General features: G+C 40.6%; 3 protein-coding genes across 4 annotated transcripts; 2 read left to right on the top strand and 1 right to left on the bottom strand.

The window, feature by feature from the left end:
- Positions 1 to 249: 249 nt before the first annotated feature.
- Positions 250 to 6,869, bottom strand: prkg1l (protein kinase cGMP-dependent 1, like). The gene is made up of 19 exons (XM_054611327.1): positions 6,680 to 6,869; positions 6,459 to 6,582; positions 6,098 to 6,264; positions 5,602 to 5,715; positions 4,344 to 4,449; positions 4,058 to 4,121; positions 3,651 to 3,728; positions 3,361 to 3,455; positions 3,147 to 3,212; positions 2,345 to 2,422; positions 2,142 to 2,238; positions 1,888 to 2,027; positions 1,714 to 1,803; positions 1,380 to 1,521; positions 1,135 to 1,298; positions 917 to 1,039; positions 590 to 652; positions 430 to 496; positions 250 to 333 (listed from the first exon to the last, which is right to left on the bottom strand). The coding sequence occupies exons 1-19, from the start codon at positions 6,867 to 6,869 to the stop codon at positions 250 to 252; spliced, it is 2,052 nt and encodes a 683-aa protein (XP_054467302.1).
- A 1,967-nt stretch (positions 6,870 to 8,836) lies between these two features.
- ubl4a (ubiquitin like 4A) lies at positions 8,837 to 13,120 on the top strand. Its single transcript, XM_054611108.1, has 4 exons — positions 8,837 to 9,014; positions 10,902 to 11,007; positions 11,135 to 11,343; positions 12,432 to 13,120. Exons 1-4 carry the CDS (start codon positions 8,967 to 8,969, stop codon positions 12,537 to 12,539), a joined length of 471 nt encoding a protein of 156 aa, XP_054467083.1. The 5' UTR covers positions 8,837 to 8,966; the 3' UTR covers positions 12,540 to 13,120.
- Positions 13,121 to 13,304: 184 nt separating this feature from the next.
- si:dkey-32e23.4 (dynamin-1-like protein) lies at positions 13,305 to 20,524 on the top strand. 2 transcript variants are annotated; one of them, XM_054610508.1, is made up of 17 exons: positions 13,305 to 13,393; positions 13,845 to 13,962; positions 14,132 to 14,273; positions 14,831 to 14,877; positions 14,977 to 15,048; positions 15,144 to 15,230; positions 15,396 to 15,558; positions 16,200 to 16,320; positions 16,464 to 16,802; positions 17,167 to 17,287; positions 17,436 to 17,591; positions 17,698 to 17,787; positions 17,882 to 17,980; positions 18,183 to 18,299; positions 18,392 to 18,501; positions 18,620 to 18,779; positions 18,917 to 20,524. In XM_054610508.1, the coding sequence occupies exons 2-17, from the start codon at positions 13,861 to 13,863 to the stop codon at positions 18,971 to 18,973; spliced, it is 1,983 nt and encodes a 660-aa protein (XP_054466483.1). In that variant the 5' UTR covers positions 13,305 to 13,393; positions 13,845 to 13,860; the 3' UTR covers positions 18,974 to 20,524. The 2 variants fall into 2 exon arrangements, with proteins under 2 accessions (XP_054466483.1, XP_054466484.1); XM_054610509.1 differs by having other exon boundaries at positions 13,375 to 13,427.
- Positions 20,525 to 22,102: the final 1,578 nt, after the last annotated feature.

Genomic DNA, 22,102 nt, shown 5'->3' with positions numbered 1-22,102 from the left:
CTACATTAGACTTATATTTTTATAAATCTGTAGGGGTTGTAAATCAAAAAGAGTCTGAGCTCAACACAGTAGGCAGCATCATGGTTCATTTATAAAATAATATCTGCACTTAGTTATACTAAAAAGAATTGTGTCTAAAACATAATTAATTCCTGATGGCAGTAAGACTGAGGGACATTAATCATTCATGAAGACAACCTGAAAGTGATAAAGTATTGAGAGGGTTTTTTCCAGTTCAGAGCTGATCCATCAGAAATCATCCCACTTTGTGCTCAAATCCACTGAGCCCTCAGCATAATGACCACATGTACTGCTGTCCAAAGCAGCCTTAACCTGAAACACAGCGTAAAAGGGTAAAAAAAAATCACTGCATTATTATTATAACAGTTATCAAAAAAAAAATGATGAGCCAAAATGAATGTGTCTTACTTCTGGAATAACTGGAGGGTTTAATGTGCCATTACAGAGTCCGTCCCAGTTTAATCCTTCAAACCATCTGAACAAAAACAGAGCATCACAACCTATAAAACCATGTTTCCAAGCAAAGGCCACTGTGACTTTCTCCAGTATAATAAATCTGTCGTCTTACTTGTGCTTCTGAATGTCCTTGGCTCTATTTCTCTGACTGCCGAGTCTCTGCGAGGGATTGGTCCTTGGCGATGGAAAGGAAACAAGAACACACAAAAAAATAAAGAATGAATTACAATCAGATTTCTGTCCTTTGAGAGGGGATGTTAGACCACAGGTCGTGTCCGCACACCTGTGTTGTTTGTTAATTTGCTCCTATCTATTTGTGTGTGGGGGTGCTGGAAGAGGGGAAATATAATAGGCCTATAAAATACACAATGGTGGCATAAAAAAAATATTAGCTTTCACATTATAATTTATGGTGTCTAGTCGGACAAATTGACAACACCTGCACAGTTTCTTTATGAGACTGGAGGCACTTTTGCTGATGGTTTTTGGAAAGTCGATCTGATCGATACCACGAATGGTTGTGGTGAGAATCTTTATCGGGTCAGCATCACTGATTGGGAGCCTGGAGATGGAAACAAGAGTCTGTTACCATCGCTTCAATCCACAGCTGGTGAAATAACCTTAACAAATAGGGCCGCATTAAACTGTGAAACCTACCCACCACTCAGAAGTTCAAACACAAAAATGCCCAGTGACCAGAAATCGGCAGATACGCTGTGGCCTTTGTTCAAGATGATTTCAGGTGCCATGTAGCCCAGCGTTCCGCAGAACGTCCAGGTTTTCTTACCCGTTTCAACCTTCTTTAGACATCGGGAACCAATCTATGAAAGGAGGATATGAGTTCACGTCAATAAAACCCCCAGAATACTATGATTTCATACTGAGTTTGTAGCCAATTGTACCAGTTTGGCATAACCATGCTCATCCAGAAGAACATTTTCAGGCTTGACGTCTCTATAGATGACACCTTGACGATGAAGAAAGGTCAAGGCCTCAACAACACAAGCCGTGTAGAATCGTGTGCTGCATTCGTCCAAACATCCCCTGAAACAGAGCAGTATGCAGAAGCGCTGGTTTAAGAACGCAGCGAACAAGACCATTGTGTGATGTAGACAGATGTAAGACATCAAATCCTGCTTTAAATTGCATTGTGATGAAAGCTTGGTTGGACTATAAATATTTAATCAGCATGATGACAAAAAGTGCCTTGCATCCTCTTTAGTCCAAAATACTTACTTATCTTTGAGTAGACTATATAAATCCCCACCAAGACAAGCTTCTGTCAAAATGTACAAGCACTCTGCGTCTCTAAATGTTTTATGCAGCCTGGGATCAAAATGAAAATAGAAGCGTGTCAAGATCATGATGTAATCAAAACATCATTAATTGATAACTGTTGATATCAGACACCTGGCTATGAATGGACAACAAGCCTCCATTAGGATGCGCCCTTCTCTCAGGGTGTGCTCTTGTTGACTGTTGCTGAGGATTAGCTTCTTCTTAAGGACCCTCATGGCATAAAGACACTTGATGTTGCTCTTTAGTTGCACCTGACAGGGTTGGAAATCAATAGATTACATTATAGAAACATGGAATCTGGGGGAGGCAGCTGCACGGGGATCTGTGTCATTGTGTGTGTGAGCTTCCATAAGATCAACCCTCACCAGGTCTACGTGACCAAACTTCCCAACTGCTAGAGTGCAGATAATCTGGAAATCACTTAAGGTTGAAGATGAGAAGAGATCAGCATCCTTGTCAGACCTGTTCAAGAGCAAAACACAGGTGAGCCTATACCTTTTGTATTCTACAGCTTGAAATTACATGTAATTATTGTAGAAAATAGCATCGATAGCCTAATGCTACTCACTCGATTTTGGATTCAGGGCTTTGCTGCACCTCATGACTGCAGTCAAATACCGACCCACCAATGACGTCTTTGAAGGTCCTGAAATACAGAAGAAAATAAATATTCTCAGAATCTCTGGCTAAGCACATACATTTTTTTACCAGCTTTGACTATAGCGATTCAGATCCTATAGAGTTTGGCTATTGCTGCATGTGTTTTTTTTGTGTTTTTTCAGAAGTCAGAGATATATCCTTTCACATGTTTTATTGGTTTAATCCAACCAATCATTTATTTTAGAAACACAAGAGTTTTTTGATGTACGTTGCACCTTTTGTGGAGAACTCGGAGAAACGCTGGTACATATATTTTGGTCTTGCTCAAAACTACTGTGGAGTAAATTGTCATGATTTATTGCTCATTGTATCAGCCCTCCCTTTATATTACTTTGGAAAAATGTATTGTTTGGATTAATCAAATATAACTGGGATCTCTGTCCGCAGTATTATTTGATTAATTTGCTTATTATTTTTGACTACATTTTATATTCACAATTTTAAGTTCTTCTGTCTATAGCAAACAATACATTCCCTCTACATTTGAACATCAAAGTTGTCAAAACATATAACCACTGGAAGCTTAACAAGATATATATTTGTTTACAACTTATAACAACTTTTGGTCCCTCAAGTTGTAAATTGAATACACAAGGTGTTGTGAAATTGTTGTATAATTGTCTCAATAAAGTCGCTAAATAATACAAATAGAAAGAATCAGTTCCTGCTTTCTATGCATTACATTTTATTAACACAACATATTGACTTACTCCCTGTCTATGCCCAAGCATGTAACTTCACCAGCAGCAATAACATTCACAGTCCGAACATCCTCTCTAAAGACAGAGTGAAGAACAAAATCATAATGTTACCAATGCAAACAAAAACATTGATATTATGGTGGCACAAATGTCAGTTTTAACCATCATGTGCTCCTGTACCCTTTGCAAAATGTCCTCTGAAAGTGCACTATCTTTTCCTTACCCCCACAGAGCTTTCTCTCCAAACCACTGTCTCTCAGAGAGCTTAGAAAGAACAACTTGCTCTTCATGGTCTGGCTTCTCCTCTGTCACTTTCACCTGGCGAGCACAAAAGAGGGAGGTAATGAAAAAGAGGTAATGCTGGAGAGCAGTGCAGAAAGCGCCAAAGTCAATTACCACCATTATAATGCAATTTCTAAAACTGCACTGACATTTGCACTCCACAGTCTAAATCTTTTTCTGTCTGAAAGCCCTATCTCATCTGTGCGGCAGACAGAGAGCATGCGACTTTACCTGGCCTTTGCTAATGATGTAAAAGGTGTCTCCTGTGGCCCCTTGTCGAATGATGTAGTCACCCTCACTGTAGTGTGTCTGTGGAACATTAAATTACAGATTATAGAGAAAATGTTTTTAAATCAGCAGGAAAATACAGCGAGGGAAAGAACCGAAAATACATTACAGAAATAAAGACGAGGGTCAGTAATAATGAAAGTCTAATTATAATTCTACCCCAGCATCTTCTTGTGTACTGATGCAAAACAAAGACAGTTGAAAATAAAATATAGTGGGCCGCTTGTAAAATATCATGTTTACATGCGTTCCGTCTGTGTGCACCTAAAATCTATCAGCTGGATTCTGTTTGAACAATGAGTGATGGTTACACAAAGCTGTGCTTCAGGTTTTAAGAACTTAATCTGTACCTCGTCCATGAGATCAGACATTTTCATGATGACATCCTCTGGCAACGACTGGAGGAAGGGAACGCTGCAGACACATTGACAATGGGTTGAAAGGGTTTAAGTTTATCCCCATAAACATTTCATAGGAATGTTGATATTTCGGTCAGTGTGTTCTAGGCCTTAATGCAGCATCGGGGAGACTGACAAACAACATGACCCTGGTGATGTTGTGCCGAGGGTACTTGAATACAAAGCAGCTTTCCGGGCATGCTCTGTGTCAAATGAAGTGTATCGGTCCGATGTTCACCTGATAAGCAGCTCCATTGAATGAGAAAGGCTGTTGAGACCACTCTGCATAAGAATAGTCTGGTAGCTCTTGCGGTCAATAACCCACAGCTTGCTGTCCGTTTGAGCTGCAGTTCAAAAGACAGAGGAACTGATGAACTCAGGTGGAAACATAATCAAGAAGTATTGCAACATCTCTTAAAGACATGTGTAGTTTGTGTCGGATGTGGATTGAATGCAGGATCAGCTACAGCCTAAAGAGCAGACAGTAAGAAGGCCAGGACTTTCTTAGAAATGCTCATCATGTAGAATAAAAAGAAATGTAAGTGCTTATTTTCTTACTTAGAGGGACTTTTAATATAAATCTAATCTGATTTCCTTAACTTTTATCCCTCTGTCTTTATAAAAGAGCTTAAATGAGGGTGTTTCAAATTAACAATGACCCATATTGATTGGTGAACTGAAGCTTCCTGCAAACGGAAGTAGATGTCCTCTAGACGGTCTAATTAGATCCATGATCTGATAATATGGTGCAGCCCTGAAATCTCAATTCCCCCCATTTGGATATTCCCAATCAGTTTTCACTTTAGTGCCATATGACACACAATCAATAGAGGATTTTCTGACATTTTCTTCAATATATAATTTGCTGCCACTTCTTTGACCTGATGATGAAGCAACGTTTTCACCTGCGACACTATCAGTGTCACAATGAGAATGACCACATGAGCAAAACCCTATTGATGGTCTCAGATGGCAACAATAAAAAAATAAAAAAGTAATTTCAGGTCAGAGAGGAGATAAATACAGTGGGGCCCAGTTAATTGGAAAGCCTGACTGCTCACAGGATAAAGAAAGCGGTACAAAAATGGAATGAGATGCTTAGGAACCAAACAAGGCAAATAAACCCTGTTTTCCAATTTATATTGGAAATATAAATATATATATATTATATATTGCAGGGAGAAGATGTGGCAGGCAGACTTCATGATTATGCAGTAAAGCAGAATATGTTTTAATTCCCCACATCCCTGAGAAAAAAAACCTTTGAAGCTTTGGTTTTGTCTAAGATCTCAAAAGCTCTTTGATTTTAGATTAAAAAGACGTCTGTCTTAGACCAATGGCAGAAAACCGCCTGCTAGTGCTAGTCTCTCAAACAAGAATTATTTATAACCTTACAAAATTCAATGAACTGTGAGACTCCACCAGTATGTTTTTTTTAGGGATCTCCATCGATGTATGAATGCAAATATAAAACCAAAAACACAATGCTTTGATACCTGAGACAGAGTAGGTGTGGGTGCAGTTGTAGAAGAGAGCCAGCTCCCCAAACATGTCTTCTGGCTCAATTGTGAGAAGCTTCAGTCCTTCTTTTGTCACATCTAGACGCCCTTCTGATAATCAAAACATAGTCAGTGAAGAAACAAAGCATGTACGTGATACCTGGAAGTCTCATATGCATGTGTCAGGATGTCTTTCAGGATGTCTGAGATACACTCTACAAACAACAGATGTGCAATCATGCCTAAGTGGATCAAGGTCACAACCTCTCGCTGGTTAGGATGAAAAGTGAGCAGTCACTCTGCATTAGCTGTCATATCACAAATGCAGCCAAGATTTCTGAAGACAATACAGCACTGATTAACTCTGCAACCACCGCAAAGCAGAACTAATTTTCTCCTTGTCTTTTCTCAAGCACCTGGCATCTCAAAGAAATGTTAATAGATACCCTCAGGCTTGATAAATGCTAGCAATTGTAAGAAGAAAATTATTTACCTTCTATAACATAAGCCTGAGCCCCGCTGGCCCCCTCCTGAATGACATAACAGCCTTGATTGATGGTGGTGGGATACATACAGGCTATGATGGTTCTGATTTCTCCTTGGTCAAGGTTCTTCAACAAGTCATTCTTTAAAAACGAGGACTGGATCAACCTCTGAGACCTGAGGGAACAAAGGTAGGATGGACCACTGATGTCATATTCAAGGGAAAGTTTTTGAACGCCTTGAATGAAGCATTGTTTAAAAAAAGTATGGAAATGTTTAATGATTTATAGTAATGCAGAAAGCAGTCGTTAGCCTTGAACATTTGAGAGACATATTTTTAGTGAAGACAGCTGAGAGAATACTGCTCTTACTCCTGGCTTTTGTCCCAGCTTCTGTGTGAAACCATGGCGAGAGTCACTGGGTCCAGAGTGCAGGGCTCAGAAATGACTGTTCTTCTATTGGCTCGCTGCGAGTCCTCACTTTGAGCTGAGCAGGCTACAGGAAAAAACACACACACAATAACTCAGGTTTAAGGCTCATTCTACCTGTTGAGGCTTTGAACTATGACATTTATAAGCACCATTTTCTGTACCTGCACTGGCAGCAGAGGGTCCTGGGAGGGAGACGGTGGCTCTGTAACGGTCCAGTTCATCCTGCAGCCTCCGAATGAGTTCATCCTTTGTATCCAACTCCAACTCTAACTCATCTATCAGTGTGTCCCTCTGGCGAAGCTCCTCAATCTTTAATTGCAGGGCAAATTGGAGGTCCCGAAGTGTACCCATACCTCCAAACACCAGGTGACAAAACACAGCAAAATATATATATTTTTACACACAAGCAAACATATAATGTATATATACATTGAGTGGGTCCAACTGCACACATTTCTGTCTGATCTTGAGTTGTATTGATTCCCCCTTTGTAGCTGCAATCTCAGTTAACTCAAAGCTTGACATCTGCATCTCTTCCTGTGATAAGATCAGTATCAATATTATTTATAATTTAAACAGGGATCAATAAGGTATAAAGGCTTTAAAAGGAGAGTTAGATATGACCCTTAAACATATTCCCATAAGTGCTTGATATAAAATATAGATAGATAGATAGATAGATAGATAGATAGATAGATAGATAGATAGATAGATAGATAGATAGATAGATAGATAGATAGATAGATAGATAGATAGATAGATAGACAGACAGACAGATAGATAGATAGATAGATAGATAGATAGATAGATAGATAGATAGATAGATAGATAGATAGATAGATAGATAGATAGATAGATAGATAGATAGATAGATAGATAGATAGTTGCCTATATTAATATTTGATTCGTTTGATGGCAGTCATTTGCAATTGGATGAATAGTAGCCAAAGAGACTCAAGTATATTCCAACTCCACAGTTTCCAGTGCAATAAATAAGAAGACTATAAACCTGTCTTTGCTCTATGAGCTTGCAGTACTTGATTCAAGGACACTTAACAAAACGAGGAGACAACAAAGGACAAGAAAGTAGCGGTGAAATAGTAGACTAAAAGAGATGAAACAACTAAGATGAATACAAGGTCATTATAGACTCACTATTAAGCCACACGCACTTTAATAGATAACACATGGATTGTTTTTATCATGCGCCCTGATAAACAGACTTAAATACATGAATGAGTTGGTAAAATGTGACAACAGCGTTATATGTTCTATTATATGTGTTCTAGTAAAAACACACATGTATGCTGTGTCCTGTATTGTAAATAGCACACACTCACACAGATCACTCACCACATGCAGCCAGTCTGTCTCACTGAATATGTTTGTCCCTGTTGAGCAGCAGACATCCATTCGACAGGTGCAGATCTGCTCTCTGCTCATCTCCCCTCGGGTCTGTCCACAGACAGCACATGACGAGGCAGTGGAGCTGGAGGAGAGATGCATGGACTGGATCCCAACTGGGTCAGAGAGTCTTTGGGGTATTCCGGGGAGAGGCGAGCCCCGGGGAGAGGCAGGAGCCCCGAGCCCCGGAGGGAGAGGCAGGTCTCCGGTAAACCGAGCGGTGAGCGTCAGTCATTTTATTCCCAGATGTGTGCTTATGTATTAAGAGAGTTAGGAATGACTGTGCGTTGATAAGTGTTTTTACTCAAAACCCACTGTAGGTTATACCATCAATCTATATCAATCAATATATCGATATATATCCTACCTTAATCCTTAAATGGAGTTAGGGTAACAATTGATTAGTTTAAGTTGGTCTGATGCAAATCTTGGATTTTCACAATTAACATTTTGAAAATATTTATTATGATGATTAGCAAAAGTCACAATGGTTGAATACATGTTGTTAAACCGGCTCATAGGCAGGCGGCTTGTATTTAGAAATGGGTTACACTGTTGGATTGGTAATATTAATAATTCCTAATACCCAGTAATTATGTCATCTTAAAGGTCGCCCTTTCCCACTGTTCCATTTCAAGTTTTCCTTCAGCTTAATTCTTTCCTTTAATATTAAATGATGCTCTAATTATCTCGAGCAGAGGAAAGAATAATAACGAGTCATTATCTTCCCTTTCTTGTGGTTATCCTCCACATAGCAGCAGCCATACACCCTCCCACCAGCGGGGGCAGTAGTGTCACCTGGCAGCAGCAGCCATACACCCTCCCACCAGCGGGGGCAGTAGTGTCACCTGGCAGCAGCAGCCATACACCCTCCCACCAGCGGGGGCAGTAGTGTCACCTGGCAGCAGCGGCAGCAGCAGAAGAAGATGGGCCGCTGACTAGAGGAGAACCACTGTGACCATCCTGAGCCAGCAAAGTCACGTCAACCGACTGTGTTTAGTTGTTTAGCCCGTCGTTTGTGTTTTGTTCTGGTTAGCATTGAAAATGATCCTTACCGTGAAACCACTTCAAGGAAAAGAATGCAGCGTTCAGGTAAGTTAGGCACCGCCGAGCTAGCAGCTAGCTGTTAGCTGCTAGTTAGCTGCTAGCTGCTAGCTGCTACCCCTCCCCACCGCTAGCTAACGTTAGCCTCCACAGGTGAGCTAGCCGGGTAGCAAGAACAAAACGATGCTTCTGTCTAAACATTAGGTTGTCAAACTCAATGCAGTGTAGCTTTAGTTTGAATGGATCTACTGTACATTCACACTTTGTATTAAACATGTTACTGCACTGACAGTAACAGTAACTGTGGATTGTTTCCTATGATCGATGTCCAAACACAGTGGTTTACATTACATTACATTACATTACAGTGGTTTAGTGGGAGCTTTGTAAATCCGTATGTGGTTGTTCTTGAAGGGAATGGACGTCACCAGGTAGATACTTTATCAGGTTAAGTTTCAGCAGTCTGTGGTGCCATAGGTCCTCTCCCAGTGTGTTCCTCTCCCAGTGTGTTCCTCTCCCAGTGTGTTCCTGTCCCAGTGTGTTCCTGTATCATGAGTACAGCCCGTTAAAATAACTTCATCTGCTATATGTGACATACTATATATATGACATATATATATATATATATATATATATATATATATATATATATATATAGGGACTACTACAGTACCAGTCAAAAGATTGGACACACCTTCTCATTCAATGGTTTTTCTTTGTTTTTATTTTTTTTTATTTCTACATTGTAGATTAATATTGACGACATCCAAACTATGAAGGAACACATATGGAATTATGTGGTAAACAAACAAATGCTCAACAAACCAGAATATGTTTTATATTTTAGATTATTCAAAGTAGTTGAATGAGAATGAGTGTGTCCAAACTTTTGACTGTAACTGTATATGATCAGTATGCTGGTGCAATTCTCTGTTGTATTTTTTTTTTAAATGCATTTTCAATACCTAGTTAAGGTACCGTAAAGCATTTGCTGATGTGTTTATCGAATGGGGAAGTCTTTCACATACTGGACTACATTTTGTAAACAGCAGAAGAGAAGTGGATCAAGGTCCTATTCTTTTAATCAAGTGATCAAGACCATGTAATGTTCCTGATTTTGATCTGAAAGTTCAAAAGTACCTGCCCACTAACATACCTATTATTGTGCATATAATAGTTATTACATTACTTTACAGTCATTTAGCAGACGCTTTTATCCAAAGCGACTTACAGTCAGTAGTATGTTACATATCATTCACCCATTCACACACTGATGACAGGCTACCATCAAGGTGCCACCATCAGACTCTAACTAACATTCATCATCCAGTCCACACCGATGGCCTTCAGGAGCAACTTGGGGTTAAGTGTCTTGCCCAAGGACACAGCGACATGGACTGCCGAGGCCGGGTATTGAACCGCCGATACTCTGATTGGAGAACTACCCTGCTCTCCACTGCGCCAATAATTATCCTGTCTATATCTGTATATTTCAGTTATTGTGGATTCTTTACTGTTTTTTATTGCTCATTTGCTTATTTATAATACTTATTTTTATCTTTTTTCTTTTTTACTATGTCTCTTGTTTGCGCTTTCCTCTATGCTGCTGTAATCCTGTGAATCTCCCCACTGCGGGACTAATAAAGGATTATCTTATTTTATCTTATTGGCTATGTCTGCAGTGCTTAAAGGATAAATACCACCACTATAAGCCAGTGACTGTTTGTTTAATTTCCATGGCAAGAATGTGCTAAAGTGGCCATTTACCAAGGTAGATGTGTATTTGGTTCTTGTGCAGGTGAATTCCTCATTAATAATTGGTTATATGTAAAGTTAATGACATTAGAGTACTCTTCAGCCTAACGGGAGGAGAAAGGAGAATGCTTGCCAAATGTATTTTAGTGTGACTAAATAACCATGTTGTTGATCTTCTAGGTGACTGAAGATGAAAAGGTCTCCACAGTGAAGGAACTTGTGTCAGAACGTCTTAACATACCAGCAAACCAGCAGCGGTTGCTCTATAAAGGGAAAGCGCTTTCAGGTAGATTTGCCAACAGTCAAGTGTTTTGTTATCTTTATGCAGAATTGTAATTGCTTGATTCACCAATCTTTTTTTTTTACATGAGTCAAGTGTTTTCTGAATTATTGCATACTCTTGTTTTTTTCAGATGAACACAGACTGAGTGATTATTCCATTGGGCCAGAGGCTAAATTGAATCTGGTTATCCGTCCAGTGGGGGAGAGAACCGGAGCGTCAGGGACAGCAGCCAGCAGCAGCAGCAGCTCACAAGGAAGAGTGTGGCAGACTGTGTCCACTATCCTTGCTAGACACTTTAGTCCAGCAGATGCGGCAAAAGTCCATGAACAGCTCATTAAGGTATTAAATAATACTACTACACTACATTGTAGTCTCCGTGGGTAGAGTGGGTCTCCCTTTAACCACAAGGTTGGTGGTTTAATCCCCGGCTCTGACTGTCTTATCTTTACAGCAGACAATTGCTCCCTAAAAATATAGGATTGGTTATATGCAGAGGTGAAATTTCATGTATGGATGTTTTTGTACATGACAAATGTAATACAATGGAGACTTAACACATTAAGAAGGGCAACATCAATTACCCATCTAAAGCTGCTTGGCCCAACATATGTTTAATGAACATGTTGGATGAGGGAAAAAGATAATAATTTTATATTTTCTGACATGTTGACAATGTCGATGATTAGACAGGGTTTTTTTCAACTGACATCAAATCTTTTTCCTCTCGTTCTGTTACAAAAAGTGTGCTCCAAATATGGCAAAAAAATGCAGCCTTCTTCTGCCAAAAATGGAAAACACCAGTTTATCCTGTGAAGCCCTCTAAATCCTACAATCCATTGTGGGGTGGTCAGTTGTTTTATAGAGCATTCAGGCAAGCCGGTCAACTCATACAATTCTAAAATGATCATATCATCTAGTACTCATCTATCACAGGATTATATATCTTAAATGTAATCAATGTAAAGGTACTGCAAGGTTTAAATAATGAACGCCAGGTCAACATTTTTGTTGTTCTAAGCACAAATTGTATTGTTTTGGTTTTCATTTTGCCATACATTTCTTCTCTTGTTTATCAATGTCAAAAATGCTTATTACATTCACTGTAAATACATGAATGGAAGTCAGTATAGGGATATATTAAAAACTTTACAAGTTGATATCAACTAGTGTTTTGAATTGTAGTCTTTTCGTGTCAGCTCTCTGGGGATAGACTTGAAAATGTTGAACCTACCAAATTAGTTAGAGCTTCCCTTAAATGCACCATTAGGTTGTTTTTGGCTGCATTACTCAAGATTAAATAATCCTTCCTATCTCATGCTTCATTTCAAATAGAACAATATCACCCTACACACAACATTGTTAAAATAGATTATGGAATATTTTTTAACTTGCTCTTCCTCAATATTTTTCTTTTCTTTTTCTTCAAGGACTATGAACGTTCACTTCGACAACTTAGTCTAGACGACATTGAGCGTTTGGCGGGAAGACTGCTTCACCCCGACGGCGAAGGCATGGACACCTCATACATGGACTAAGCCTAGCTGGAGGTTGTTTATTGTGATTGTCTTTGGAGATGTGCTCAGTTCTTGGAGGTGCATACAGTGTTTAGAATGTGAGACATGGAAAACACAGTATCAGTTTTCTTGCGTTGAGCTCCCCCCCCCTAATCATTGGCAGTTTGAAGACAGATAACAGTGACTGTTGATTATCTCAGCAATAGGGCTTTATTATCCATGACCAAAGAACCTGGATAAGAAAACTTGGCAACTTTTAGTTGGTCACTGCCGCTGATCACATAATATTTGAATACAAAGGAATCCATTTATGCTGTTGGTTTCACATGATCTCTGGCTGCTACAACTCTCAGCAGACAGTAACGTCTACTGGAGGGTATTTGTTAGTAATGTCTGTGTCTGATGATGACTTGGTGTGTTCTGTTAACCGTCCTTGAGAAGGTAATACATGTTTTATTGTGTAACTAACTGATGTGCATTGAATGATTTGTAAATATCATGTTTATATATACAGACATTAAACCACAGAAAAAAAGACGCATTAATGTTTGTTTTGTTGAATGCTAACATTTTATGTGAATGTCAAAAATTGTAAGTAAATGTTGACTGGGAAGGTTTTTTTAAACCATTTCTAGCATTGAAAAGGAGAAGTGTTGAACATTAAAATGAAAGGAGATGTTGAGCCAAACAGTGAGTCTTGAGCCTGTCGACCAATCAGGTAACAGCAATGCGTAACAGTTATTTTACGACCAATCAGATTGAGGAAGAGAACTGCGGGTACCGCCCATGTGAACAGACGGGTTCTCTCCTGCTAAACCTGGAGAACAACGGGATAAATGAGACGTTCTGACTCTCACAGTATGACGGGCAGTAAGGTGGGTACGGGCGGATAACGTTGCTTGGACGTCGGTGAGGTCACTGAAGGAGCATCGGTCGTTCCCATGGACTGTGTTTGTACCATGGAGGAGCTACTGTTAGCACAAAGCTAGCAGAAGCCTTTTACTTCCTGTATCTACCTGATAACCCTCCGGCCTGTGCTGCTGCATCATCTGTTGCCATGTCGGCCTTAAGTGATGATTGATTGCCAGTTTTCTGTGGGCATCTTTCTTTAGTGTGTAATCCCTCTCATCAGGACCACTCTTCCCTTTGGCAAAGCAAGGCATCATTCATTCAACACAGAGTTGATGCTTTCTTGCACAGAAAGCATCCAACTGCATTTTTTAAAAGGATTGTTTTAGTTTCAGTATGATTTTAATGTGCACTGAGCTACTTTGCTGTCCCTTCTTTCAGTCCATTCATGTTTGCTCTCTCTTTTACCGTGTTTAGTAAGTGTATTGGGAGGATGGAGACTCTAATTCCCACCATCAACCGGCTGCAGGAGGTCTTCCTCACTGTGGGTGCAGAGGTCATACAGCTGCCGCAGATAGTCGTCGTTGGATCTCAGGTCAGTAAGGGGGGAACCACAATGAAAAGCTTAGTTGTAACCTTAATAAGTCCTGCAACACTGTCAGGTCTTAGTTGAGGTAAGGTTGTGATTTGATTAGAAGTTGAATACTGTATGTATTGAAGTGAACTCTGATATAGACTGCCTTTCTCATTATGTGCCATAACAGAGCAGTGGAAAGAGCTCTGTGTTGGAGAGCCTGGTTGGACGGGACTTCTTGCCTCGAGGATCAGGAATAGTAACAAGACGACCCCTCGTGTTGCAACTTGTTAATGTTGCCCCACTGCAGGAGAGAGTGAAAACCGAAAATGGTACCTTCAGATTTATCAATTTATGCATATTTTAAATAAGAAGGAAGTTGTTTTGATTGTCCTTGAAACCCACAATCAAGCTTTGGAACGAGTTATGATACACTAAATATCAGCATATATATATCATATATCATGGTTTGTTATATCTGTCTAGGCATGTTCTGCTAGAAGTAGTTTGTGTGGTTAGCACTTTGGCATGACACTTTCACTCACTGTTTGAATCGTAAGCTACTTCTTGCACAGCCTCTCTTTGCTAACATTTAGTCTTTCTTCCTCCTCTTCTTTGCTACATTTTCAGGAAATGGGGTTAAACAAAATGCCCAAATCAGCTACCAAGGTCTCTGTATATTTGGTCTGCATGGACTTGTCTTTGTTTTAGCCACGTCATTTCTTTTGTGAACTTTCCCAAACATTTTGTTTGTTCTTATCGTCATCTGTCAACCATGATATCAGTCCATTTGTAATCTTTTCAGTTTGCATTATTTCTCCCCAAAGCGTAATTTATTTGCAAACATCTCTGTAAATGTACATGAGCTCACTCTTATATGTTTGTCCAGGGGTCAAAGCAGAAGAATGGGGTACATTCCTGCACTGCAAGAACCAGGTACACTTAACTGCACATTTCAAATGATGTCCTTGCTGCCGTTGTCCTGTGTTATGTGCTGGGTTTAGTTGATGCATCGTTCTCACACCTTTTTGACAGATCTTCACAGATTTTCAGGAAATTCGTCGTGAAATTGAAGCAGAGACTGAACGCAGTTCAGGTGACAACAAGGTGAGAGAAAGCATTGATGTTAAATCAGTGATGCCTTAAATTGAGCTTTTTACACTGCATTCATAAATTGCACTCCTTTTTTTCAAATCCTCAAGGGTATCAGTCCTGAGCCCATATATTTGAAGATTTTCTCCCCCAAAGTCCTTAATCTCAGCCTGGTTGATTTACCTGGAATCACTAAGGTAACCTCAGCAACTTGACAAGGATGTTGATTTTGTTTCACATGTGCAAACATAATGGCAATAGATGATGAGTATCATCATATCTGCAATCATCACACATTTACAGCAGAAAGGCATCCGGGCTGTGCTTACACTAACGCTGACTGCTCATTGTTTTTGCCTTAGGTTCCTGTTGGGGACCAGCCAGAGGACATTGAGGCACAAGTACAAGAGATGATCCTGTCCTTCATCTCCAATCCAAACTGCCTCATCCTCACAGTGTCTCCTGCCAACTCTGACTTGGCCACCTCAGATGCTCTGAAATTGGCTCGTGAGGTTGATACAGATGGTAGGACATTTTGTAAACAGACGCCTCTTCTCCTCTGATTTAATTTAGATTTTCTTTCCTCTTCATCGGTGCTTATTACATAACCTGCCTCAAGTAGAAGTGCACTTTGAATTATTAAATGTGCAGAAGAATGTATTATGCTCAAATCATTTCAGGCTATTGGACCTGCCTGTCTTTACTGTTGAAAGCATTCTGACAATTACAGTTCCTTAGAAAATGATGTTGCTCTTATAGTGCACTCTGAATAATAGATTGATGGATGATGTGAATCTGCCTGTTGTAATTGTCTGGTAGGTATTCAATATGGCCTTTCAGTGCCGGTTGTACACTGATAGTGTGCAAGTTAGGATATCTGTAGCTGGGTCCAAATGTTCCCCTGCTGGCCTCATTCCTATCCCATAATAGAGCCGTTTCCTTGCTTTCTTCCAAAATGTCCTACTCTAGGATACTGCAATATAAATAATGAAAAACTAAATTTGGAAGACTGCCCTTTGAAATAAGTGTGTGTGTGTGTGTGTGTGTGTGTGTGTGTGTGTGTGTGTGTGTGTGTGTGTGTGTGTGTGTGTGTGTGTGTGTGTGTGTGTGTGTGTGTGTGTGTGTGTGTGTGTGTGTGTGTGTGTGTGTGTGTGTGTGTGTCTCAGGTCGTCGAACACTGCTGGTGGTCAGTAAGCTGGACCTGATGGATGCAGGGACTGATGCTCTGGAGGTCCTTTTGGGTCGAGTCATTCCAGTCAGACTCGGGATTATCGGTGTTGTTAACAGGTTTGTTGTGATAAATTGTTGATTTTTTCTTTTAGTTGAGCTATGTCATGCTTTTAGCTTCACAATAAAGCAAGGTGGCAAGTTGTTCATGTCCTTATTACACTGAACATCTGATTACTCTCCCCAATTGGTAATCCTCCTAGGAGCCAGCATGACATCAATACCCAGAAGAACCTCGAGGACTCAACGAGGGATGAGCAGGCTTTCCTGCAGCGGCACTACCCCTCGCTAGCCTCGCGCTCCGGCTCACGCTATCTGGCCAAAACCCTCAGCAGGCTGCTCATGCATCACATCCGGGATTGCCTGCCGGAGCTCAAGACCCGTGTGACCGTGCTGAGTGCCCAGTACCAGGCACGGCTCAATGGCTATGGCCAGCCAGTAGAAGACCACAGCTCCACCCTGCTGCAGATTGTCACCAAGTTTGCCAGCGATTACTGCAACACCATCGAGGGAACTGCCAGATACATCCAGACCTCAGAGCTGTGAGTGTGGTTGCTTTATACTTGCACTATCTTTATTGAATAGCAAATGCTTTTTCTGATGATAGCAGCCTTTGTTTCATGTATCTGTGAATTTCATTATTTTGTTGCACGCCGCATTTTACCTGCATTGGTTCATAATGTATATCATGAGGGTTATTTTCTTGTGGTAATGTTATTGTAAGTTGAGGTGGTATCAGCATCTCCTTTCTATCTTGCCACAAGGTGAATCATTTATGTAAATAAGTTGAGAGCAAATATTGACCTTTTTTGGTTGACTGCATTTAATTGTGGAGCGATTAACATTGCTGACACGCAGCACTTAGAAACAGCGTTGGTGTCACAGCTGAACCCATCTCTTCTACAGCTGTGGGGGTGCTCGGATCTGTTACATATTCCATGAGACCTTTGGGCGCACTTTGCAGTCCATTGACCCCCTGGGAGGATTGACTGAGCTTGATATCCTCACTGCTATCCGAAATGCTACGGTGAGCTTCTCCTGACTTCTCTTCTTGTAATTAGTTTATTTCAAATTCTAGTCAAGTTCTCTCGTTTGAAGGAATAGCAGGTAAATTATATAGCCTGTGTGTGTGTGTGTGTGTGTGTGTGTGTGTGTGTGTGTGATTTGCCCTGCAGGGTCCGCGGCCAGCACTTTTTGTGCCCGAGGTGTCCTTTGAGTTGTTAGTGAAGCGGCAAATTAAGCGGCTGGAGGAGCCCAGTATGCGCTGTGTCGAGCTGGTTCATGAAGAGCTGCAGAGGATCATCCAGCACTGCTCCTCCTATAGCACACAGGTTAGTCAAAACACATTGACGCTTTTTTCTTTGATTGAATTGTTAAAACAGATTTCGATAATTATGACAGCACCATGTTGAGAAGCTATGTCTTTGTCTTTGCAAGGAGCTTCTGCGATTCCCCAAACTGCACGATTCCATTGTGGAAGTGGTGACTGGATTACTAAGGAAGCGCTTGCCCATTACTAATGAAATGGTAATCCACGGCTTTGCTGAGATGATCTTTTCATACTAATTGTAATAACTAACAGCCAAGTCCTATTAAGATTTATTCCGTTTTTTTCCATTAGGTGCACAATTTAGTATCAATAGAGCTCGCCTACATCAACACAAAACATCCAGACTTCACGGATGCAGCGCAGGTCTGTGCATCTGTCAACAGTCAGCAGGTAGTTATTTGTCCCTTACAGCAGGAACTCTCATTCATCATTTGTTCTGCTAGGGTAAACAGCAGAAATCAAGTTCTGTAAAGCCTTAACCATTACGTCTTACATCCAAACAGTAAAGCCCCTTTCAAAGATTGTAGTAGAGTTCCTGACTCAGCCCAAAATAGTCTTGACCCCCTGACTTCCACAGATTTCTCTCTGACAGGCGGAGGCCCTTGATGGAGGAAAGCGCTGGAAAAACGAGAAGGTTGCGGAAGAGAGAGTCCCAGCTGCAGGCTTTGGCAGTCCCAGCAAAGGCCATGCCATTAACCTGCTTGACACAGTGAGTGGTGGGATTAGTGGTGAAACAAAACACTTTGTAGTGAATACATTGCAGACTATCAACATTTCACTTTGCCTCTCTCTCTCTGCCAGGCGGTGCCAGTATCACGCAAGCTGAGTTCAAAGGAGCAGAGGGACTGCGAGATTATCCAGCGCCTCATCAAGTGCTACTTCCTTATTGTCCGCAAAAGCATCCAGGACAGGTTCGACTGGAACAAGTCCAAAACATCTGGGGGGCATTTCGCCTTCTTTCTTCTATTGTTGAGTTCAGTTTTTTTTTAGTGATTTCCTAACTTTGTCTCGTGGGCTGTGTCTCCGCAGTGTGCCCAAGACAGTGATGCACTTCCTGGTAAACTTTGTGAAAGAGCATCTGCAGAGTGAGCTGGTGGGTCAGCTTTACAAGCAGTCACTGCTGCAGGAGCTGCTCATTGAGTCACAGGACACGGCACAGCAGCGGACCGAGGTTGCTCAAATGCTTGAGGTAAAATTGGCTGATGCTTTTGTGTTCTGAATAGGTTTCTGAGCATGAAAAACAGAAAGTCCTTTCTATTTCTCTTGTATCTACTATTTTAAAGCCAGTGATTTAACTGACCTCTTTGTTTTCTTTGTCTTTCTCAGGCTCTCCAAAAAGCCAATAACATCATCTGTGAGATCCGTGAGACACATCTGTGGTAGCCCGAGGAAAAGAACAATTCCCTTGTCATAGGACAGCTTTGAGAGTATGAGAGTGTATTTGAGTTTACACAGAGGGGGAGAGAGAGAGAGAGAGAGAGAGTGTGTGTGTGTTTGTCTATGTGTGGCAGCACCCACATTTTCTCATGGGCCAATGACCATAGCACATTTAGATCTCCTTTTTCCGTCAGCTGTCGCCCTGACCATTACACAAGGGCTGTTGCTTTTCACTATGGACGTTGTGTAGCGAAGCAAATAGATTAAAAACTCAGGCCGAAAGTGTTACTGCAAAGTTGAAATGTTTAACACACGAACACAAACTAAATCTTTTTGCATAATTTGTGACTAAATGTTTTGTTGGGTCGTAAGATTGTTGCTGTAAATGTAAAATTAAGATTTTAAGTGTGGTTGTTAAGTTGTTCCCTAGGGTGTTTTTTTGGGGGTCAAAATGTGTTTGCACTGTACCATTATAACAAAACTGTCCTTCCTCTGAGCCCCTTTAGCTGGTGCTAAAACTATGCTAGATTAGATTTTTTTTCTAACTTTAATTTCCTTTTGTTAGTGCACTCAGAGATGGAAAACAAGTGGTAATCCAACTAAATTAATGCTAATTACAAGGCAACACTGAAGACAGACCGCAGCCATTTGCAGAAATTACTGGATGAATGCAGATTGTTTTTCCAGCTCTGTAGTGCTAATCAATATCAGGTTTATTTTCCAGAGCCAGATTTTCATATCAGCCCATTTATACTGTTGCACTGACTTTTGAATGCAGTCATAAACAAGGAGACCAAATATTAGCAACATACATTTTCCTCTGAATATATAAGAATAGTCAGGAGATTATGCTATACTCCATCATATGATTTAAGATCCAGATGGTGGGGCGGTAATGTTCTTTAGCTTCTCTTTATTTCCTCAAACCATTTGTTCACTGGGTTCCGCTGTTAAAGATACAGAGAGATAAGATAGTTCCCTATTATTGTCCCTGTCCAATAGTAAGGACATTACTAAGTAAAAGAGACTCAGTGTGCATGCAGAGCCATTTGCTTCTGTGCCAATTATAATTGAATTGTGTAATATTGTTAGATGTGTAAAATTATTCATCTTTTTCCAATTTCTTCCCAGTTTGAGTTTAGGTTGTTGTTCAGGCAGATTCCTCCACCAAGTGCTATAGCCATTAATGTAAATCTCCTTTCATAGCCAAAACAAATAGTTATCCTAAAATTAGGGCTTTTTCAGGAAGACCTGCGTTAACAGGGACCATCAAACAGAAACTCTTCTGACTTTTTCTTCTGTGTGACCATGGAGCGGACACCTTATAGGTCTGTCTTTCTGAAAGCCCTGTGTAACTTTGCATGTGTGTGTGTGTGTTTAGTATGCATGTGTGGACGTATGAATGGCTGATTTATGTATATTTTTCTATTATTTAAATGTATTTTATTATCATGTGTTATGTATTATCTGCCTATGAGTTCTTGCCTGCCAATATTTGTGATACATGTTTACTGAATGAAGTCTGCTGAGATGGGAGGGCCTCATTAAACCCTAAAAAAGGACACTGTATGAGGTCTTTGGGTGTTATTGACAACATGCAGTTCAAGAAATTGTTCTGTTTTTTTACCATCTGTTTGTTTGTCTTCCACAGTGAGATGTGATTTGACTCACTCTGATTCACTTTATTGATCTCAGGTGACTAAAAAAGTCTGTTCAGTCAGATGGATCTGTCACAGCTGCGCCAATAGCATGAAGACAGTCTCCTGAAGGGTGCCAACACACACACACATACAAACTGTGAGATGAGCAGCAGACTAAAACCTATAGCGCCACTTGCTATGGAAAGAGCTGCATCTGGTGAAACTACAGATTTAACCGTTCCCTTTTTAGGTAATGGCAGTATTTTTATTGCCAATGCAATCCCAAGTCAAACCTGAGTAGAGGTTGAGACGTGAGCTGATGGATGAGTTAAATGTGGCTGTGAGAGTGGAGAGCTGGTCATTAATTTTAGATGAGCAAGGGCACTATGGTCCATGAGAAATCATTATTTGCACAAGGCAAACACGAGTCAAATAAGATTTGATTTTATGAGCCCCACAAAAAATGTGTGTACTTATACACACAGATGTTAGAACAGAGAGGCAGATTAGATGGTTTAAGATTCATGAAGTGTGAGAGCACCATGCTCGTAAAGGAAAATGTACCACAAGCTAATACACTTTTAATTCAGGCTATTATTTTGTATTAATATTTACTTTTTACCACCATTGTAGCAAGTTTTGTGATCACCCTCTTATAACACAACCCACCTCCCCACCAACAAGACTAGACTAGACCATACCAACTCTGACAGCATGGGAGGGTGCTCAGCTACAGTATCGTGACAACTGCATCATTTTAGTCACCTAAATCCTGCTGAATTAAAATGGAACCAGCCCAAGGCATGTTTTGATTCATTTATAAAAATCCTCCAGGCTCTCGTGCCATCCTCCAGTGATTTACAGAAGGTTTTCCGGCTGCAATCCCCTCCACGCCTGTCCTAAACCGGTGAGCCAGTCAGCAGAGCAAGCTGAACAAAGCCATGGGAGAGGGAGAGAGGAGCTTCTGGGAAGAAATGTCTCTCACTGACTCTGTCGCCTGGACAACCGGGTAAGAGAGGAGGGGAGGGTGCACGAGAAAGAGAGAGAGAAAGGACAGAGGAGCATAAAAGGAGAGGAAAACAACCCATTATTAACTGTTGAGATTAGAAGATTCCTGTAGAGTGAGGGGGGAATAGATTTGTGTCTGTCATTCTCTTGTGGGGGGTTCCCTTGGTGTATCTCTCTTGATGAGTTATTAACTATGACAATAAAGCAGTGAAATTTTTTTTTTTCCACACAAGAGCATGGAGGAGATGAAATCGCAGAGCACAAGTTCAGCACAATACAAGTGGACCCAGTAGGCCTGAACGCTCCACCTGTAATTCTCAACTCATCAGCCTCAGGTAAGACTCTCCTCAGTGCTGCAGGCGTTTGCTCTGATAGGGATGCTTTTGTTTGTGCCTGATGTATTGATACAAATATTAATTCCTGAAGGGAGTTAATTGTGCAATTATCTTGGAAATGCAAGATAAAGTCCAAATATTAATTAACAAAT

This window comes from Anoplopoma fimbria, chromosome 13, assembly GCF_027596085.1.
Source record: "Anoplopoma fimbria isolate UVic2021 breed Golden Eagle Sablefish chromosome 13, Afim_UVic_2022, whole genome shotgun sequence".
Classification (NCBI taxonomy): domain Eukaryota; kingdom Metazoa; phylum Chordata; class Actinopteri; order Perciformes; family Anoplopomatidae; genus Anoplopoma; species Anoplopoma fimbria.
Note: the sequence above shows the minus strand (reverse complement) of the source record. Positions and strands in the feature narration are given on the sequence as shown.